General features: G+C 45.6%; 1 protein-coding gene across 1 annotated transcript in view; it reads left to right on the top strand.

Moving 5' to 3' along the window:
- LOC134571092 (protein mono-ADP-ribosyltransferase PARP14-like) overlaps positions 1 to 21590 on the top strand; it is an 87119-nt gene that overhangs the window by 52099 nt on the left and 13430 nt on the right. The window contains exons 9-14 of the mRNA XM_063429157.1: positions 1996 to 2080; positions 2351 to 2500; positions 11155 to 11217; positions 11674 to 11850; positions 18785 to 18991; positions 19623 to 20222. Coding sequence (XP_063285227.1) covers positions 1996 to 2080; positions 2351 to 2500; positions 11155 to 11217; positions 11674 to 11850; positions 18785 to 18991; positions 19623 to 20222 — 1282 coding nt within the window. The remainder of the gene's footprint in view (positions 1 to 1995; positions 2081 to 2350; positions 2501 to 11154; positions 11218 to 11673; positions 11851 to 18784; positions 18992 to 19622; positions 20223 to 21590) is intronic.

The following is a 21590-nucleotide window of genomic DNA, read 5'->3' on the forward strand; positions in this document are numbered from 1 at the left end:
TTACTTACTGTATAGTGCAGATTCCCTGTATAGCTTTACTTACTGTATAGTGCAGATTCCCTGTATAACTTTACTTACTGCATAGTGCAAATACTCTGTATAACTTTACTTACTGTATAGTGCAGATTCCCTGTATAACTTTACTTACTGTATAGTGCACATTCTCTGTATAACTTTACTTACTGCATAGTGCAGATTCTCTGTATAACTTTACTTACTGTATAGTGCAGATTCTCTGTATAACTTTACTTACTGCACAGTGCAGATTCTCTGTATAACTTTACTTACTGCATAGTGCACATTCTCTGTATAGCTTTACTTACTGTATAGTGCACATTCTTTGTATAGCTTTACTTACTGTATAGTGCACATTCTCTGTATAGCTTTACTTACTGTATAGTGCAGATTCTCTGTATAGCTTTACTCACTGTATAGTGCAGATTCTCTGTATAACTTTACTTACTGTATAGTGCAGATACTCTGTATAACTTTACTTACTGCATAGTGCAGATTCTCTGTATAACTTTACTTACTGTATAGTGCACATTCTCTGTATAGCTTTACTTACTGTATAGTGCAGATTCCCTGTATAGCTTTACTTACTGTATAGTGCAGATTCTCTGTATAACTTTACTTACTGTATAGTGCAGATTCCCTGTATAGCTTTACTTACTGTATAGTGCAAATTCTCTGTATAACTTTACTTACTGTATAGTGCAAATTCTCTGTATAACTTTACTTACTGTATAGTGCACATTCTCTGTATAGCTTTACTTACTGTATAGTGCACATTCTCTGTATAGCTTTACTTACTGTATAGTGCAGATTCTCTGTATAGCTTTACTTACTGTATAGTGCAGATTCTCTGTATAACTGTACTTACTGTATAGTGCACATTCTCTGTATAACTTTACTTACTGTATAGTGCAGATTCTCTGTATAGCTTTACTTACTGTATAGTGCACATTCTCTGTATAGCTTTACTTACTGTATAGTGCAGATTCTCTGTATAACTTTACTTACTGCATAGTGCACATTCTCTGTATAGCTTTACTTACTGTATAGTGCACATTCTCAGTATAACTTACTGTATAGTGCAGATACTCTGTATAGCTTTACTTACTGTATAGTGCAGATTCTCTGTATAACTGTACTTACTGTATAGTGCAGATTCTCTGTATAACTTTACTTACTGTATAGTGCAGATACTCTGTATAGCTTTACTTACTGTATAGTGCACATTCTCTGTATAGCTTTACTTACTGTATAGTGCAGATTCTCTGTATAACTGTACTTACTGTATAGTGCAGATTCTCTGTATAACTTTACTTACTGTGTAGTGCAAATTCTCTGTATAACTTTACTTACTGTGTAGTGCAGATTCTCTGTATAACTTTACTTACTGTATAGTGCAGATTCTCTGTATAGCTTTACTTACTGTATAGTGCAGATTCTCTGTATAGCTTTACTTACTGTATAGTGCAGATTCTCTGTATAGCTTTACTTACTGTATAGTGCAGATTCTCTGTATAGCTTTACTTACTGTATAGTGCAGATTCGCTGTATAACTTATTGTATGGTGCAGATTCTCTGTATAACTTTACTTACTGTATAGTGCAGATTCTCTGTATAGCTTTATTTACTGTATAGTGCAGATACTCTGTATAACTTATTGTATGGTGCAGATTCTCGGGATAGCTTTACTTACTTTATAGTGCAGATATTTTGTCTTAATATATATAATACCATACTATACTGTCGACATGCCAATATGCGTTCGGTCATTCATTTTCCAGCTGTTATAATTCTCACTTATTTCTGTTTTCTCACAAAACTGATAGTTTTATGTAACGTACGAAGACCCAGCCTGATTGAAATTGCTCGCGCTGAGGGTCCCTTTTACATTTAATTTAGTTTATAAACCATTAGCAGAGTTACCGCATTAGTGGCAGCTCTTCACGTGGCACGTTATAATTTTTAGTTCTTTCTTTATAGGCTTTCACTAGTGAAATGACAAATCGCGGTGGAGTGAGTTCCTCTGACGCCCGAAGCAGTAAAGCCACCTCCAGAAACGTCTCGTGTAAGACTTCCTTTAATACACACCTGGTGATGCTGGGAACTAGCGCAGGTGGAACCTCAGACTTAATTTTCTATATTTCCTGCTTTTTATAAAGTGAAAGTAAACCAATAATCAGAGCGGATGGACAGCTAAGGCCAAAATATTGAATAACTGATATATATATAATATGCTTTATTTACAATAAATCCGGCATTTTATCAGCTGTCAGTCCTCTAGCTGGTAATACATGAAAAATCTTTTTAGTAAAATGGATTTTCCTTTATCGCACAGCTTTCTATGGGACTGTGACATCTCCAGATCTCGGGGTCCATCAGATGAAGATCGGAGCTGTGACTTTCCAAGTTAATACGGGCGATATAACCACTGAAGACACAGATGTCATTGTCAGCTCGTCTAATGAAACCTTCACCCTACAAACAGGTTTCTGAAATATCCAGCGTCCATTCACATCTTCACATTATACGCCAGGAATAATTCCATACTCCTATATTACCCCAATAACTGCCCCTCACTCCAGCAACTGCCTCTCGCTTATTACCCCAATAACTGCCTCTCACTCCAAATACTGCCTCTCGCTTATTACCCCAATAACTGCCTCTGACCCCAGCAACTGCCTCTCGCTTATTAACCCAATAACTGCCCCTCACTCCAAAAACTGCCTCTCGCTTATTACCCCAGTAACTGCCCCTCACTCCAAAAACTGCCTCTCGCTTATTACCCCAATAACTGCCCCTCACTCCAGCAACTGCCTCTCGCTTATTACTCCAGTAACTGCCCCTCACTCCAAATACTGCCTCTCGCTTATTACCCCAATAACTGCCTCTGACCCCAGCAACTGCCTCTCGCTTATTAACCCAATAACTGCCCCTCACTCCAAAAACTGCCTCTCCCTTATTACCCCAATAACTGCCCCTCACTCCAAAAACTGCCTCTCGATTATTACCCCAATAACTGCCTCTCACCCCAGCAACTGCCTCTCGCTTATTGCCCCAATAACTGCCCCTCACTCCAGCAACTGCCTCTCGCTTATTACCCCAATAACTGCCCCTTACCCCAGCAACTGCCTCTTGCTTATTACCCCTGCAACTGCCTCTTGCATATTACCCTTGCAACTGGCCCTCACCTGTGGGGATATTTATGGGATAATAATAGTAAACAGATGAGAAATTGCCCACTATTTCAATTCTCAGATCCCTAATCGTTATCGTGTTAAATGAAATTTATATCACATAATTAATATCACAAATTGTTATAAAAATAGATAATTTATTTATTTTTATATTCAAATGATAATAATATAAGTAACATGCATGATAATATTCAATGGAATTCGAGTATAACCTGAATATGCAATACAATATGGTAATTTAAAACAAACATTTCCTAATGACTAAGACGTAGTTTAGAATCTAAAGCATTAGGTGTCAGGATTGATTTACGATAGGCTTCACAGAGAGAATGTGAAAGTTTCACTGGGAGACAGAGAATTCTTCAGCGTGTAGCGTAAGGCAATAAAGCCACTTTCTGCTGGCAGTTTAGAAGTAACCCTTGCAATGCTGGCTAGACCTCTTCTAGGGATTTAAGATCTACTCTTGTGTGATTTTAAATAAAAATAATATTTAAATAGTCATAGTCTTTAATCATTTCCTTGCATCCAATGAGAAATCTTACTATGTTACATCAGCTGATATTTTAATTAATTTGTCTAACAGATATTTTATCTTATTTTAGAGCCAATCAATACAGCTGGATAAATGGTCATGATATGCTAACGTGATATTAATCACACAAATACATTAATGGCTATATTAATCCCAGCTGCAGATGGGATGCTGTAACGGACCGTTTCACTTACAAGAGGATAAAACCCAGTTTAGGCGATAATCCCCTTTCCAGATGCACAGGCAGCTACTGCAAACACCATTCTCCCGACTGGAACCACACGAACACTGGAACAGCTGAACAAGAAAAGCAGACATCGGCTTACACTCTTGGCAGTCAGCATACAATCCCATTCCCCCAAAGACCGAGACGACACATCGCTTTGAGGGTTAAGCAAGAACTCTGGACTGGGACACCCAGTCTGGCTTTTATTACAAACAAGTACATACAGGACACTCCCAGGGGGAGGATGAATTTAACCAATCACATGGATGTACCTCCCACACATTTCCTCCCCTTAGATTACACTTAACATAATTATACCGTACACCCTTTTCCCCAATTCCTGGATGTACCCCAAATACACATGCTACACCTCCAAAACAGCCCCCCTGACAGCCCTTATTCAGGGGGACAACATATCCAAGAATCAGGTCATTCGGATGAATGGTTCGGGAGATATGAGGTTCCAAAGATTTGACCGACCGCATGGGTAAAGTATCCGAAAACAGTTCCATGCATTTTGGCCCTGCGGTCGGTCACAAACAAGTGAATGAAACATACGAATTACTTGGGTTATAGAGACTAAGGGGGATTCGCATGAATCCCCTAGTTCGTATGTTTCTTTCTACCGAATGGCGGGCCGTTCGGTAGTTTCCCCACGAAATCCTGGAAGTCTGGAGGTCTCAGCAGTGTTTGCCTAGTCGAGTGTCCGATTTCAGTTCCAGACACTCGACGGCAAAACACCGCTGTTCGGCAGTTAAAGATGGCCGCCGCCACGTGGTTGTTTCCCGAATGGCGGCCACCCAGAGGACACATAATACATTACATGGATTGCCAATTACCTGTTTGCAACATTGTTGCAAACGGTAATTGGAGGCACACTTAGTCCTGGGTGGTCTGGTTGTTCGGTAGTTTCCTCCATACAATGAATGGAGTGATTCTACCGAACAATCAGATGAATGCTGCATACATATCCCAGGTTAAACTTAATACACATATAATATTACAGGCAGTACACTAGAATATGTATCACAGTCTTAAAGGGACAGTAGTCCCAAAAGTCCCAATATGTCCATAGATGCTTTTAAAGGGCCAGCAGCAGCAATACAAATTATTACCTGCCTAAATATAGTTTCTAAAGTGCAACACGTCCAGGGGCCATAGTCAGCGGGCAGGAGGCCAGCAGCCAGGCCTCTCCAGTTCACAGTGGCGAAGCTGGTTTCGCCACATTTCTCCCCTTTGCCAATTAGACTAACAGGGTACCTGACTTTCTGCCGGTCAGTGCCCTGGTTAGTCCAGCAACCCACCCACGAAACAGAAATAACAGAGCAGCCCACCCGCACTAACCGGTTACTACATCTGGGTGAGAAAGGATTTTGTCCAAGTTCTGGTGTTTCACCACTGCTGGGTGGGAGACGGGTAGGTTGCCTTGGTGGGTTGCTGAGGGGGCAGAGACCAGCGGTACTCTGTCCTGTTGCCAGCACTACCACGGGAGTAGTCTGGTGGGCGCCTGGTTGCTGGAGACTGGCTGTCTCCCCTTTAGGTGCACCGCTCGACTGCCGGAGGGGGAGACCGACTGTCTCCCCTTTGGATCCATCACACTGAGGCTGGGGAACAGGACCGACCGTCCCTATCCCTTGTGCTGTAAGTGCAGAGACTACGGTCCCATCTGCACAGTTGTGGGGCTTAACATCTCCCCTTGGTGGGTTAGGTTGCCGTGGGAGAGAGGGTGTAACAAGTTCCTCTCTCTGGATGGCAAACTGCCGCTGGGGAGAAAGGATGGCACCTTCTGCTCCCTGGGGTACACACTGTCGCTGGGGAGGAAGGATTGCACCTTCTGCTCCCTGAGGTACACACTGCCGCTGGGGAGGGAGGACGCTGCTCTCCTCTCCCTTCACCTCACACTGCCTTCCTGGCACATCACTTTGTTGCTGGCGGGCAGGAACAACAACCTCTGCCCCCTGTAACTCAGCCTGCCGCTGGGGAGGATGGACGACACCATCAGCTCCCGGAGACACACACTGCCGCTGGGGAGGGAGGACGCTGCTCTCCTCTCCCTTTACTTCACACTGCCTTCCTGGCACATCACTTTTCTGCTGGGGGGCAGGAACAACAACCTCTGCCCCCTGTAACTCAGCCTGCCGCTGGGGAGGAAGGACGACACCTTCATCTCCCTGGGACACACACTGCCGCTGGGGAGGAAGGACGGCACCTTCAGCTCCCTGAGATACAATCTGCCGCTGGGGAGGAAGGACGACACCTTTAGCTCCCTGGGACTTACTCTGCCGCTGGGGAGGATGGACGACACCATCAGCTCCCTGGGTTACACACTGCCGCTGGGGATCTGGGCCGACTGCCCAGCATCCCTGTAGGGCCGGTAGAGAGACCTCGGTCCCATCTCCACCTGCCTGTTGTGGTTCCTCACAGGACCAAGCTTGTTGGGTCCTCTGCGTCATTAGCAGCATGAGGTGTGCCTGTACATCGTCGTAGATCCGGGATGCCATATGCTCCGCTCGGGCTCGTGAGAAAAAAGCCATCCTTCTCCTATATTCCCTGATAAACTCGGATTCCTCCTCCTCCCTCGGAGGTGCTGCAGCAGCTGCGACTCTGTCTCCTTCCATTTTCTTATTTCCTTTGTAGCTAGGGTCGCTGTACGGATACTAGCGTTGCCCTCAATTTGTAATCCAGAAATGGTGTTGTCTGTAGCTGTCCCTCTGGTTGTAGGAACGATCCCGCCGCTTGCCACCAATTGTAACGGACCGTTTCACTTACAAGAGGATAAAACCCAGTTTAGGCGATAATCCCCTTTCCAGATGCACAGGCAGCTACTGCAAACACCATTCTCCCGACTGGAACCACACGAACACTGGAACAGCTGAACAAGAAAAGCAGACATCGGCTTACACTCTTGGCAGTCAGCATACAATCCCATTCCCCCAAAGACCGAGACGACACATCGCTTTGAGGGTTAAGCAAGAACTCTGGACTGGGACACCCAGTCTGGCTTTTATTACAAACAAGTACATACAGGACACTCCCAGGGGGAGGATGAATTTAACCAATCACATGGATGTACCTCCCACACATTTCCTCCCCTTAGATTAGCACTTAACATAATTATACCGTACACCCTTTTCCCCAATTCCTGGATGTACCCCAAATACACATGCTACACCTCCAAAACAGCCCCCCTGACAGCCCTTATTCAGGGGGACAACATATCCAAGAATCAGGTCATTCGGATGAATGGTTCGGGAGATATGAGGTTCCAAAGATTTGACCGACCGCATGGGTAAAGTATCCGAAAACAGTTCCATGCATTTTGGCCCTGCGGTCGGTCACAAACAAGTGAATGAAACATACGAATTACTTGGGTTATAGAGACTAAGGGGGATTCGCATGAATCCCCTAGTTCGTATGTTTCTTTCTACCGAATGGCGGGCCGTTCGGTAGTTTCCCCACGAAATCCTGGAAGTCTGGAGGTCTCAGCGGTGTTTGCCTAGTCGAGTGTCCGATTTCAGTTCCAGACACTCGACGGCAAAACACCGCTGTTCGGCAGTTAAAGATGGCCGCCGCCACGTGGTTGTTTCCCGAATGGCGGCCACCCAGAGGACACATAATACATTACATGGATTGCCAATTACCTGTTTGCAACATTGTTGCAAACGGTAATTGGAGGCACACTTAGTCCTGGGTGGTCTGGTTGTTCGGTAGTTTCCTCCATACAATGAATGGAGTGATTCTACCGAACAATCAGATGAATGCTGCATACATATCCCAGGTTAAACTTAATACACATATAATATTACAGGCAGTACACTAGAATATGTATCACAGTCTTAAAGGGACAGTAGTCCCAAAAGTCCCAATATGTCCATAGATGCTTTTAAAGGGCCAGCAGCAGCAATACAAATTATTACCTGCCTAAATATAGTTTCTAAAGTGCAACACGTCCAGGGGCCATAGTCAGCGGGCAGGAGGCCAGCAGCCAGGCCTCTCCAGTTCACAGTGGCGAAGCTGGTTTCGCCACAGATGCTATAACCATATATATATTCTTTAATAATTAAGATTTCTAAATATGAAATCTAATCACGATTTATCCAGTCATATGTCATGTTATTAATTTTAATTAATTTAAATTAATTAATTAAATGCCTGTATATTTACCAGTTAAGTAGATATTTTCTCATCAGATGTTCCCAGGTAGCTAAGTGTCATGGGTCTCTTTCTCTGCATGGAGTGTCTTGATTTTCTGAGTGTCCGATTCTGCCTGGATCTCTCTGAATCTCCCTGAATCTCCCGAGAGTGTTGTAATGTCTCTCTCTTCAATCTTTGAATTTCCGAATCTTCCCTGGTCTTAACTTTTTAAAGGGGAAATTCCTCTAAGTGATAGCCAATCACAAATGTGGGGTGTGGTTGCCTTCTAGGTAATCATTTTAATATTTGGACTCTAGATGGCAGCCTTGTTCCACTACACATACCTATCCAGGAAAGAGTTAACTTTTCCTGGTGGCTATTTTTGACTCATTTACGTTATCTCTATGTTTGCCCTAACTCAAATCTTCTGTCAGATCACACAGTTTTCTTGAGTTTTCTTCAGACTATGCGTCTCCATTTTCTGCTATAATTCCTAAAATTGATAGTTTGTGAACTAAGTTTCACCTTAAACTATAATGGGACGTTGTACAATATCGAAAGTAAAATGTAATTATTTAATCCTCTGTCACCCAGGTCTGGGTTTTTAGAATTTATTATATTCCATTAGTACCTAGACAGTCTCTTATCACTTGGTTTGTTTATATACACATTCCATTCAGCTTGGGCAAAGCAGTCAGTTTTAGAGAAAGGATAGAAATTCTGTGTCTCTTTTGTTAGCTTGAAGATACAAAATGGAGTCTGGTCTGTTCAACAATGACTTCAGAATATACACTTTGTATTTCTATCATAGCACAAAATGTCTGCCGATATAAATACCCTGACACACCCCTGCAACTGCCTGTCTGCTATTACCCTAATAACTGCCCCTCACCGCCAGCAACTGCCTCTGGCCAATTACCCCAATAACTGCCCCTCACCGCCAGCAACTGCCTCTCGCCTATTACCCTAAGAACTGCCCCTCACCCCAGCAACTACCTCTCACCTATTACATCAACAACTGCCCCTCACTCCTGCAACTGCCTCTCGCCTATTACCCCAGCAATTGCATGCCTGCTATTGGGGCAGGTGTATATCTGTGTAGGTCACACTGGGGGCGGGTGTATATCTGTGTAGGTCACACTGGGGTCGGGTGTATATCTGTGTAGGTCACACTGGGGGCGGGTGTATATCTGTGTAGGTCACACCAGGGGCGTGTGTATATCTGTGTAGGTCACACCAGGGGCGGGTGTATATCTGTGTAGGTCACACCAGGGGCGGGTGTATATCTGTGTAGGTCACACCAGGGGCGGGTGTATATCTGTGTAGGTCACACCGGGGGCGGGTGTATATCTGTGTAGGTCACACCGGGGGCGGTTGTATATCTGTGTAGGTCATACTGGGGGCGGGTGCATATCTGTGTAGCTCACACTGGGGCGGGTGTATATCTGTGTAGCTCACATTTGGGCCGGTGTATATCTGTGTAGCTCACGCTGGGGGCGGATGTATATCTGTGTAGGTCACACTGGGGGCGGATGTATATCTGAGTAGCTCACACTGGGGCGGGTGTATATCTGTGTAGCTCACGCTGGGGCGGATGTATATCTGAGTAGCTCACACTGGGGGCGGGTGTATATCTGTGTAGCTCACACTCGGGGCAGGTGTATATCTGTGTAGCTCACACCGGTTGCGGGTGTATATCTGTGTAGGTCACACTCGGGGCCGGTGTATATCTGTGTAGCTCACACCGGTTGCGGGTGTATATCTGTGTTGCTCACACTCGGGGCGGGTGTATATCTGTGTAGGTCACACTGGGGCGGGTGTATATCTGTGTAGGTCACACTGGGGGCGGATGTATATCTGAGTAGCTCACACTGGGGCGGGTGTATATCTGTGTAGCTCACGCTGGGGGCGGATGTATATCTGAGTAGCTCACACTGGGGCGGGTGTATATCTGTGTAGCTCACACTCGGGGCAGGTGTATATCTGTGTAGCTCACACCGGTTGCGGGTGTATATCTGTGTAGGTCACACTCGGGGCCGGTGTATATCTGTGTAGCTCACACCGGTTGCGGGTGTATATCTGTGTTGCTCACACTCGGGGCGGGTGTATATCTGTGTAGGTCACACTGGGGCGGGTGTATATCTGTGTAGGTCACACTGGGGGCGGATGTATATCTGAGTAGCTCACACTGGGGCGGGTGTATATCTGTGTAGCTCACGCTGGGGGCGGATGTATATCTGAGTAGCTCACACTGGGGCGGGTGTATATCTGTGTAGCTCACACTGGGGGCAGGTGTATATCTGTGTAGCTCACACCGGTTGCGGGTGTATATCTGTGTAGGTCACACTCGGGGCCGGTGTATATCTGTGTAGCTCACACCGGTTGCGGGTGTATATCTGTGTAGCTCACACTCGGGGCGGGTGTATATCTGAGTAGCTCACACTGGGGCGGGTGTATATCTGTGTAGCTCACACTGGGGGCGGATGTATATCTGAGTAGCTCACACTGGGGCGGGTGTATATCTGTGTAGCTCACACTGGGGGCGGATGTATATCTGAGTAGCTCACACTGGGGCGGGTGTATATCTGTGTAGCTCACGCTGGGGGCGGATGTATATCTGTGTAGCTCACGCTGGGGCGGGTGTATATCTGTGTAGCTCACGCTGGGGGCGGATGTATATCTGTGTAGCTCACTCTGGGGCGGGTGTATATCTGTGTAGCTCACGCTGGGGCGGGTGTATATCTGTGTAGCTCACGCTGGGGCGGGTGTATATCTGTGTAGCTCACGCTGGGGCGGGTGTATATCTGTGTAGCTCACGCTGGGGCGGGTGTATATCTGTGTAGCTCACGCTGGGGCGGGTGTATATCTGTGTAGCTCACGCTGGGGCGGGTGTATATCTGTGTAACTCACGCTGGGGCGGGTGTATATCTGTGTAGCTCACGCTGGGGCGGGTGTATATCTGTGTAGCTCACGCTGGGGCGGGTGTATATCTGTGTAGCTCACGCTGGGGGCGGATGTATATCTGTGTAGCTCACACTCTGTTTGTGTTCCAGGTGTATCCAAGGCAATCCTGTGTGCGGCTGGCCAGAGCGTAGTAATGGAATGCACACAATTAGGTAAAAAAAATTATGTGAAACCTGGGCCTTTAGTGCGTTTAAAGTGACCGCATGCTGTGACCTGACATGACTCTCGTTCGGTTAATGCACAACTCAACAATGTGACCATCTGTAGAGCGTGCCGTGTGACCGTCTGTGCCGTGTGACCGTCTGTACCGCGCGCCGTGTGACCGTCTGTACCGCGTGACCGCCTGTGCCGTGTGACCGTCTGTACCGCGCGCCGTGTGACAGTCTTTAACAGGGTAAGCAACCTTTGGCACTCCAGAAGTTGTGGACTGCCTTATCCCCTTGTTCTGCAAGATGTATGGATGGATTGCCGAAGGTTGGCTCCCCCTGGTCTATAGTATACAGCATGTCATATGATCTCACAGTGCATAGGAGATGGGGATATTTATTTGTTTCTGTATCGTATAACACAGCGCACACAATCTGACGCTTAACCCTTCATTCTCACAGGGGCCCAGCCCCACAAGGGCTACATTATAACAACAAGCGGCAATCTTGCGTGTCAACATCTCCTGCATATGGTGGGACAGACAGACCCCTCTCGCATTAAACAGTCCGTGCTACAAGTACTCCAGGAATGTGAAAAACTTCAGGCCAGGTCCGTCGCCTTCCCAGCTGTTGGAACAGGTAACGTCTTAATCCAAACTGCACTGGAAATCACATGGGCAATTCAACCTTACTTCTATATATACATTTATTGTAATGCAGCTCTACCTGCAAGGTGCAGGCGCTGTGTGTTTAATGCTTTCTGTTATCGTTACACTGGGTGCAGGCGCTGTGTGTTTAATGCTTTCTGTTATCATTACACTGGGTGCAGGCGCTGTGTGTTTAATGCTTTCTGTTATCGTTACCCTGGGTGCAGGCGCTGTGTGTTTAATGCTTTCTGTTATCATTACACTGGGTGCAGGCGCTGTGTGTTTAATGCTTTCTGTTATCATTACACTGGGTGCAGGCGCTGTGTGTTTAATGCTTTCTGTTATCGTTACCCTGGGTGCAGGCGCTGTGTGTTTAATGCTTTCTGTTATCATTACACTGGGTGCAGGCGCTGTGTGTTTAATGCTTTCTGTTATCGTTACTCTGGGTACAGGCGCTGTGTGTTTAATGCTTTCTGTTATCATTACACTGGGTGCAGGCGCTGTGTGTTTAATGCTTTCTGTTATCATTACACTGGGTGCAGGCGCTGTGTGTTTAATGCTTTCTGTTATCGTTACCCTGGGTGCAGGCGCTGTGTGTTTAATGCTTTCTGTTATCATTACACTGGGTGCAGGCGCTGTGTGTTTAATGCTTTCTGTTATCGTTACACTGGGTGCAGGCGCTGTGTGTTTAATGCTTTCTGTTATCGTTACACTGGGTGCAGGCGCTGTGTGTTTAATGCTTTCTGTTATCATTACACTGGGTGCAGGCGCTGTGTGTTTAATGCTTTCTGTTATCGTTACACTGGGTGCAGGCGCTGTGTGTTTAATGCTTTCTGTTATCGTTACACTGGGTGCAGGCGCTGTGTGTTTAATGCTTTCTGTTATCGTTACACTGGGTGCAGGCGCTGTGTGTTTAATGCTTTCTGTTATCATTACACTGGGTGCAGGCGCTGTGTGTTTAATGCTTTCTGTTATCATTACACTGGGTGCAGGCGCTGTGTGTTTAATGCTTTCTGTTATCGTTACCCTGGGTGCAGGCGCTGTGTGTTTAATGCTTTCTGTTATCATTACACTGGGTGCAGGCGCTGTGTGTTTAATGCTTTCTGTTATCATTACACTGGGTGCAGGCGCTGTGTGTTTAATGCTTTCTGTTATCATTACACTGGGTGCCGGCGCTGTGTGTTTAATGCTTTCTGTTATCATTACACTGGGTGCAGGCGCTGTGTGTTTAATGCTTTCTGTTATCATTACACTGGGTGCAGGCGCTGTGTGTTTAATGCTTTCTGTTATCGTTACACTAGGTGCAGGCGCTGTGTGTTTAATGCTTTCTGTTATCATTACACTGGGTGCAGGCGCTGTGTGTTTAATGCTTTCTGTTATCATTACACTGGGTGCAGGCGCTGTGTGTTTAATGCTTTCTGTTATCATTACACTGGGTGCAGGCGCTGTGTGTTTAATGCTTTCTGTTATCGTTACACTGGGTGCAGGCGCTGTGTGTTTAATGCTTTCTGTTATCGTTACACTGGGTGCAGGCGCTGTGTGTTTAATGCTTTCTGTTATCGTTACACTGGGTGCAGGCGCTGTGTGTTTCATGATTTCTGTTATCATTACACTGGGTGCAGGCGCTGTGTGTTTAATGCTTTCTGTTATCGTTACCCTGGGTGCAGGCGCTGTGTGTTTAATGCTTTCTGTTATCGTTACACTGGGTGCAGGCGCTGTGTGTTTAATGCTTTCTGTTATCGTTACACTGGGTGCAGGCGCTGTGTGTTTAATGCTTTCTGTTATCATTACACTGGGTGCAGGCGCTGTGTGTTTAATGCTTTCTGTTATCGTTACACTGGGTGCAGGCGCTGTGTGTTTAATGCTTTCTGTTATCGTTACACTGGGTGCAGGCGCTGTGTGTTTAATGCTTTCTGTTATCGTTACACTGGGTGCAGGCGCTGTGTGTTTAATGCTTTCTGTTATCGTTACCCTGGGTGCAGGCGCTGTGTGTTTAATGCTTTCTGTTATCATTACACTGGGTGCAGGCGCTGTGTGTTTAATGCTTTCTGTTATCGTTACACTGGGTGCAGGCGCTGTGTGTTTAATGCTTTCTGTTATCGTTACACTGGGTGCAGGCGCTGTGTGTTTAATGCTTTCTGTTATCGTTACACTGGGTGCAGGCGCTGTGTGTTTAATGCTTTCTGTTATCATTACACTGGGTGCAGGCGCTGTGTGTTTAATGCTTTCTGTTATCATTACACTGGGTGCAGGCGCTGTGTGTTTAATGCTTTCTGTTATCATTACACTGGGTGCCGGCGCTGTGTGTTTAATGCTTTCTGTTATCATTACACTGGGTGCAGGCGCTGTGTGTTTAATGCTTTCTGTTATCATTACACTGGGTGCAGGCGCTGTGTGTTTAATGCTTTCTGTTATCGTTACACTAGGTGCAGGCGCTGTGTGTTTAATGCTTTCTGTTATCATTACACTGGGTGCAGGCGCTGTGTGTTTAATGCTTTCTGTTATCATTACACTGGGTGCAGGCGCTGTGTGTTTAATGCTTTCTGTTATCATTACACTGGGTGCAGGCGCTGTGTGTTTAATGCTTTCTGTTATCATTACACTGGGTGCAGGCGCTGTGTGTTTAATGCTTTCTGTTATCGTTACACTGGGTGCAGGCGCTGTGTGTTTAATGCTTTCTGTTATCGTTACACTGGGTGCAGGCGCTGTGTGTTTAATGCTTTCTGTTATCGTTACACTGGGTGCAGGCGCTGTGTGTTTCATGATTTCTGTTATCATTACACTGGGTGCAGGCGCTGTGTGTTTAATGCTTTCTGTTATCATTACACTGGGTGCAGGCGCTGTGTGTTTAATGCTTTCTGTTATCGTTACACTGGGTGCAGGCGCTGTGTGTTTAATGCTTTCTGTTATCATTACACTGGGTGCAGGCGCTGTGTGTTTAATGCTTTCTGTTATCGTTACACTGGGTGCAGGCGCTGTGTGTTTAATGCTTTCTGTTATCATTACACTGGGTGCAGGCGCTGTGTGTTTAATGCTTTCTGTTATCGTTACACTGGGTGCAGGCGCTGTGTGTTTAATGCTTTCTGTTATCGTTACACTGGGTGCAGGCGCTGTGTGTTTAATGCTTTCTGTTATCGTTACACTGGGTGCAGGCGCTGTGTGTTTAATGCTTTCTGTTATCGTTACACTGGGTGCAGGCGCTGTGTGTTTAATGCTTTCTGTTATCGTTACACTGGGTGCAGGCGCTGTGTGTTTAATACTTTCTGTTATCATTACACTGGGTGCAGGCGCTGTGTGTTTAATGCTTTCTGTTATCGTTACACTGGGTGCAGGCGCTGTGTGTTTAATGCTTTCTGTTATCGTTACACTGGGTGCAGGCGCTGTGTGTTTAATGCTTTCTGTTATCGTTACCCTGGGTGCAGGCGCTGTGTGTTTAATGCTTTCTGTTATCATTACACTGGGTGCAGGCGCTGTGTGTTTAATGCTTTCTGTTATCGTTACCCTGGGTACAGGCGCTGTGTGTTTAATACTTTCTGTTATCATTACACTGGGTACAGGCGCTGTGTGTTTAATGCTTTCTGTTATCATTACACTGGGTGCAGGCGCTGTGTGTTTAATGCTTTCTGTTATCATTACACTGGGTGCAGGCGCTGTGTGTTTAATGCTTTCTGTTATCATTACACTGGGTGCAGGCGCTGTGTGTTTAATGCTTTCTGTTATCATTACACTGGGTGCAGGCGCTGTGTGTTTAATGCTTTCTGTTATCGTTACACTGGGTGCAGGCGCTGTGTGTTTAATGCTTTCTGTTATCGTTACACTGGGTGCAGGCGCTGTGTGTTTAATGCTTTCTGTTATCGTTACACTGGGTGCAGGCGCTGTGTGTTTAATGCTTTCTGTTATCGTTACACTGGGTGCAGGCGCTGTGTGTTTAATGCTTTCTGTTATCGTTACACTGGGTGCAGGCGCTGTGTGTTTAATACTTTCTGTTATCATTACACTGGGTGCAGGCGCTGTGTGTTTAATGCTTTCTGTTATCGTTACACTGGGTGCAGGCGCTGTGTGTTTAATGCTTTCTGTTATCGTTACACTGGGTGCAGGCGCTGTGTGTTTAATGCTTTCTGTTATCGTTACCCTGGGTGCAGGCGCTGTGTGTTTAATGCTTTCTGTTATCATTACACTGGGTGCAGGCGCTGTGTGTTTAATGCTTTCTGTTATCGTTACCCTGGGTACAGGCGCTGTGTTTTTAATGCTTTCTGTTATCGTTACACTGGGTGCAGGCGCTGTGTGTTTAATGCTTTCTGTTATCGTTACACTGGGTGCAGGCGCTGTGTGTTTAATGCTTTCTGTTATCGTTACACTGGGTGCAGGCGCTGTGTGTTTAATGCTTTCTGTTATCGTTACCCTGGGTGCAGGCGCTGTGTGTTTAATGCTTTCTGTTATCATTACACTGGGTGCAGGCGCTGTGTGTTTAATGCTTTCTGTTATCATTACACTGGGTGCAGGCGCTGTGTGTTTAATACTTTCTGTTATCGTTACACTGGGTGCAGGCGCTGTGTGTTTAATGCTTTCTGTTATCATTACACTGGGTGCAGGCGCTGTGTGTTTAATGCTTTCTGTTATCGTTACACTGGGTGCAGGCGCTGTGTGTTTAATGCTTTCTGTTATCGTTACACTGGGTGCAGGCGCTGTGTGTTTAATGCTTTCTGTTATCGTTACACTGGGTGCAGGCGCTGTGTGTTTAATGCTTTCTGTTATCATTACACTGGGTGCAGGCGCTGTGTGTTTAATGCTTTCTGTTATCGTTACCCTGGGTGCAGGCGCTGTGTGTTTAATGCTTTCTGTTATCATTACACTGGGTGCAGGCGCTGTGTGTTTAATGCTTTCTGTTATCATTACACTGGGTGCAGGCGCTGTGTGTTTAATGCTTTCTGTTATCGTTACACTGGGTGCAGGCGCTGTGTGTTTAATGCTTTCTGTTATCATTACACTGGGTGCAGGCACTGTGTGTTTAATGCTTTCTGTTATCATTACACTGGGTGCAGGCGCTGTGTGTTTAATGCTTTCTGTTATCATTACACTGGGTGCAGGCGCTGTGTGTTTAATACTTTCTGTTATCGTTACACTGGGTGCAGGCGCTGTGTGTTTAATGCTTTCTGTTATCATTACACTGGGTGCAGGCGCTGTGTGTTTAATGCTTTCTGTTATCGTTACACTGGGTGCAGGCGCTGGGTGTTTAATGCTTTCTGTTATCGTTACACTGGGTGCAGGCACTGTGTGTTTAATGCTTTCTGTTATCATTACACTGGGTGCAGGCGCTGTGTGTTTAATGCTTTCTGTTATCATTACACTGGGTGCAGGCGCTGTGTGTTTAATGCTTTCTGTTATCGTTACTCTGGGTGCAGGCGCTGTGTGTTTAATGCTTTCTGTTATCGTTACACTGGGTGCAGGCGCTGGGTGTTTAATGCTTTCTGTTATCATTACACTGGGTGCAGGCGCTGTGTGTTTAATACTTTCTGTTATCATTACACTAGGTGCAGGCGCTGTGTGTTTAATGCTTTCTGTTATCGTTACACTGGGTGCAGGCGCTGTGTGTTTAATACTTTCTGTTATCGTTACACTGGGTGCAGGCGCTGTGTGTTTAATGCTTTCTGTTATCATTACACTGGGTGCAGGCGCTGTGTGTTTAATACTTTCTGTTATCGTTACACTGGGTGCAGGCGCTGTGTGTTTAATGCTTTCTGTTATCATTACACTGGGTGCAGGCGCTGGGTGTTTAATGCTTTCTGTTATCATTACACTGGGTGCAGGCGCTGTGTGTTTAATGCTTTCTGTTATCATTACACTGGGTGCAGGCGCTGTGTGTTTAATGCTTTCTGTTATCATTACACTGGGTGCAGGCGCTGGGTGTTTAATGCTTTCTGTTATCGTTACACTGGGTGCAGGCGCGGTGTGTTTAATGCTTTCTGTTATCATTACACTGGGTGCAGGCGCTGTGTGTTTAATGCTTTCTGTTATCATTACACTGGGTGCAGGCGCTGTGTGTTTAATGCTTTCTGTTATCATTACACTGGGTGCAGGCGCTGTGTGTTTAATGCTTTCTGTTATCGTTACACTGGGTGCAGGCGCTGGGTGTTTAATGCTTTCTGTTATCGTTACACTGGGTGCAGGCGCTGTGTGTTTAATGCTTTCTGTTATCATTACACTGGGTGCAGGCGCTGTGTGTTTAATGCTTTCTGTTATCATTACACTGGGTGCAGGCGCTGTGTGTTTAATGCTTTCTGTTATCGTTACACTGGGTGCAGGCGCTGTGTGTTTAATGCTTTCTGTTATCATTACACTGGGTGCAGGCGCTGTGTGTTTAATGCTTTCTGTTATCGTTACACTGGGTGCAGGCGCTGTGTGTTTAATGCTTTCTGTTATCGTTACACTGGGTGCAGGCGCTGTGTGTTTAATGCTTTCTGTTATCGTTACACTGGGTGCAGGCGCTGTGTGTTTAATACTTTCTGTTATCATTACACTGGGTACAGGCGCTGTGTGTTTAATGCTTTCTGTTATCATTACACTGGGTGCAGGCGCTGTGTGTTTAATGCTTTCTGTTATCATTACACTGGGTGCAGGCGCTGTGTGTTTAATGCTTTCTGTTATCATTACACTAGGTGCAGGTGCTGTGTGTTTAATGCTTTCTGTTATCGTTACACTGGGTGCAGGCGCTGTGTGTTTAATGCTTTCTGTTATCGTTACACTGGGTGCAGGCGCTGTGTGTTTAATGCTTTCTGTTATCGTTACACTGGGTGCAGGCGCTGTGTGTTTAATGCTTTCTGTTATCGTTACACTGGGTGCAGGCGCTGTGTGTTTAATGCTTTCTGTTATCGTTACACTGGGTGCAGGCGCTGTGTGTTTAATGCTTTCTGTTATCATTACACTAGGTGCAGGCGCTGTGCCTGCTACCCTCGTGGCTGATGCCATGTTGGATGCTGTTGCAGATTTTGTGAATAAAAGATTGGCCCGGAGGATTCAGATTGTGAAAGTCGTCATTTTCCAAAAACCGATGATAAACGACTTCTATAAGAGTATGAAACAGAAGGAAGGCTCCGTCGTGCCGCAGCAACTATCACTGTTTCAGAAAATGGCCTGTAAGTTCTGATCCTTGTCTTAATCATTGTGAGCAAAGGCCCTGGTAGTACATAATCCATTCAATGACTGCACCTCTTCATTTCTGGGGGGAAAATAGCTTTTTTTAAAGCGAAACCATGCACTTTTGCCTGGTAATATCTGGCTGGGAGTGGCGATACCTGGCTGGCAGTGAAAGGAGTTACTGTCTCCAGGATCTCTCCTAGCCAGGTTTGGGTGAGAGAAAAGCTCCAAGCCTGCTGTAGTGTTTTTTTTTTTTTGCTCGGAGCACAATGTAGCCTCCCAGAGTAATTTGTCAAACTGTGTTAGAACCCACGTCCCACCAGGCGCTCACAGCTATATCAGACTTGGTTAGTTAAGGGAAGACAATCGTGGTTATGGTGCTTGGAGCATTGCTGTAAGGGCTTTCCATGCAGATAGTGGACACACTGCGGTACAGTGCGCTCTGATGGTGCACTCTTAATAATTAGAGCCCCATCACTAAATCAACATGATTTTATGGTTTCTAAGATTAAATATAGGGCACTGTACTAGCTGCACTATGAGATTGCCAATTTATTCACAAATCATGGATTCATGCCGTGTCTTGTAAATGGTGATTTTAGTTTGTTTGTTTTTTGTTTTGTTTTACAGCCTGGCTTATTCCTGAAAAGAAACCCCCTCCACAAAAACTGTCAGCCTTTCAGTTAATGGATAACATCGATCCGGCCATATTTGACCTCTGTGCAGAAAGCAGCGCGAATCTGGTGGCTGCGGAATCCTGGCTTCTAAAGCGGATTCTGGATGAGCAGTCGGAGAACTTGATAGAAGATGAACTGGTTGCAGATTTTGACGTTTCAGACCTGGAGAAATTTTCCGAACTGCAAAAGAGGTTACAGGTTCACGTGGAATACAAACCGGCCACTTCGAGCGTTCGAGTTTCTGGTCTCAGCAGAGATGCAGCGCGTGCTGTACTTGAAATCCAGAAGATGATCGGCAAATTAAAGGACCGGAAAAACAGGGAGAAGGAGGCAGAACTGCTCAGCAATACGGTGGAGTGGAAATACGAATATCAGGGAAGATTGTACAGATTTGATCATTTAACTAGCTTGGAATTGGAGGAGGTAGACAAAGCGAAGAAACCAACAGTCACCGTCGTTATTAGCGGAAAAACATTCACTGTCCACATGCAAAGCAAAACTGCCACAGACAGCCACGGGAACAGCGCAAAAATTGTACGAGTGAACAAACATGGTAAGTAATAGCAATATTGTCCAATATTATCTAGGCACCTATGTATCAACAAACTAAAAACATTTAACTTCTCAAAGTTCCATTTCACTCATTCCTGTGTGTAGCGGAGCTCCAATACCACATGGGTATCTCCGCTATTCCTTCCTCAAAGCTGAAAGAATCCGAAGTATAATCCAAGACACTTTCCCCCCAGCAACTAGACGACACATAGATCTGGGAGTCAACTGAGTTTATTTTGACCACACACGACTTTTTACGCACTGACCCCTAGCATGGGGTCTCCACATCAACATTACAAGAGTTTTCCTCCCAGGATCCTCTGTTTCTGAGAGATAATTGAGAGAGAAAACTATATACATACAGTAAAACATACACAATTTTACAATTTCTCATAAAAATACATTTTAATTACATGGGAACCACAAGAATGTCATATCTCCGAATAGCTTAGGTCTGAGCGCCCACTTTGTCAAAATAGCGCTCAGATCCCTTCGGTGGTCCAGGAAATCCATTCAAATGAAGTTCGACCGGTCGGCCACAAGGTGATGCGCCAAAACCGTTCCAAAGCCATTCTCATAACTGTTCGGGAAGTTAGATGGGCAGCAGTACAGGTTTCCCGGGTGTTCACGGGGTTGCATATCCGAGAGATAGTTCCATGCCATCGACGACCATGTACCACTGCCTGCGTTCAGGAGACAAAATGGCCGCCAATTCTTGGAGCATGTGTGTTCTGTTATACGAATGGCAGCCACACAGGGGAAAAACTACTAATGATCAATTTGTGGCTAACAGCCGGGGGTGGTCAGTGATTAGAAGGTGTGAACAAGGGGACCACACAGAGTTGGTTCGGTAAACAAACAGGGGTTTACGGACAGCCAAACAAAAGGGAATAAAAGTGTAGTGTAACGGATCACCTGGCACCCCGACTGGGTACCTCCGTTAATGGATGCTCCTAGTGCTTCCTGAGGACTCCAAGCACTCTGGCAGACACCATAATCACCGAATCCGAGAAACCTTTAAATTCTCCCAAGCGTATGAATGCTGTAGACCATTGAATAGGAACCATACGAATAGGCCTGTACTCCTAGCAGTCAGCTGGAACAGCATACAATCAATCCTTCCCCCAATAATGAGACGACACATCACTTTGAGGTTAAAACAGGAACTCTGGACTGGCTCATCCAGCCCGGCTTTTATTCACAAACAGGTACATACAGGACACTCCCAGGGGGAGGATGAAATTGACCAATCACATGGATGTACCTCCCACACCTTTCCTCCCCTTAGATTAACACTTAATCCAATTATATAGTACACATTTTTCCCCAATTCCTGGATGTACCCCAAATACATATGATACACCCCTAA

This window comes from Pelobates fuscus, chromosome 8 (genome assembly GCF_036172605.1).
Source record: "Pelobates fuscus isolate aPelFus1 chromosome 8, aPelFus1.pri, whole genome shotgun sequence".
NCBI classification, from domain to species: domain Eukaryota; kingdom Metazoa; phylum Chordata; class Amphibia; order Anura; family Pelobatidae; genus Pelobates; species Pelobates fuscus.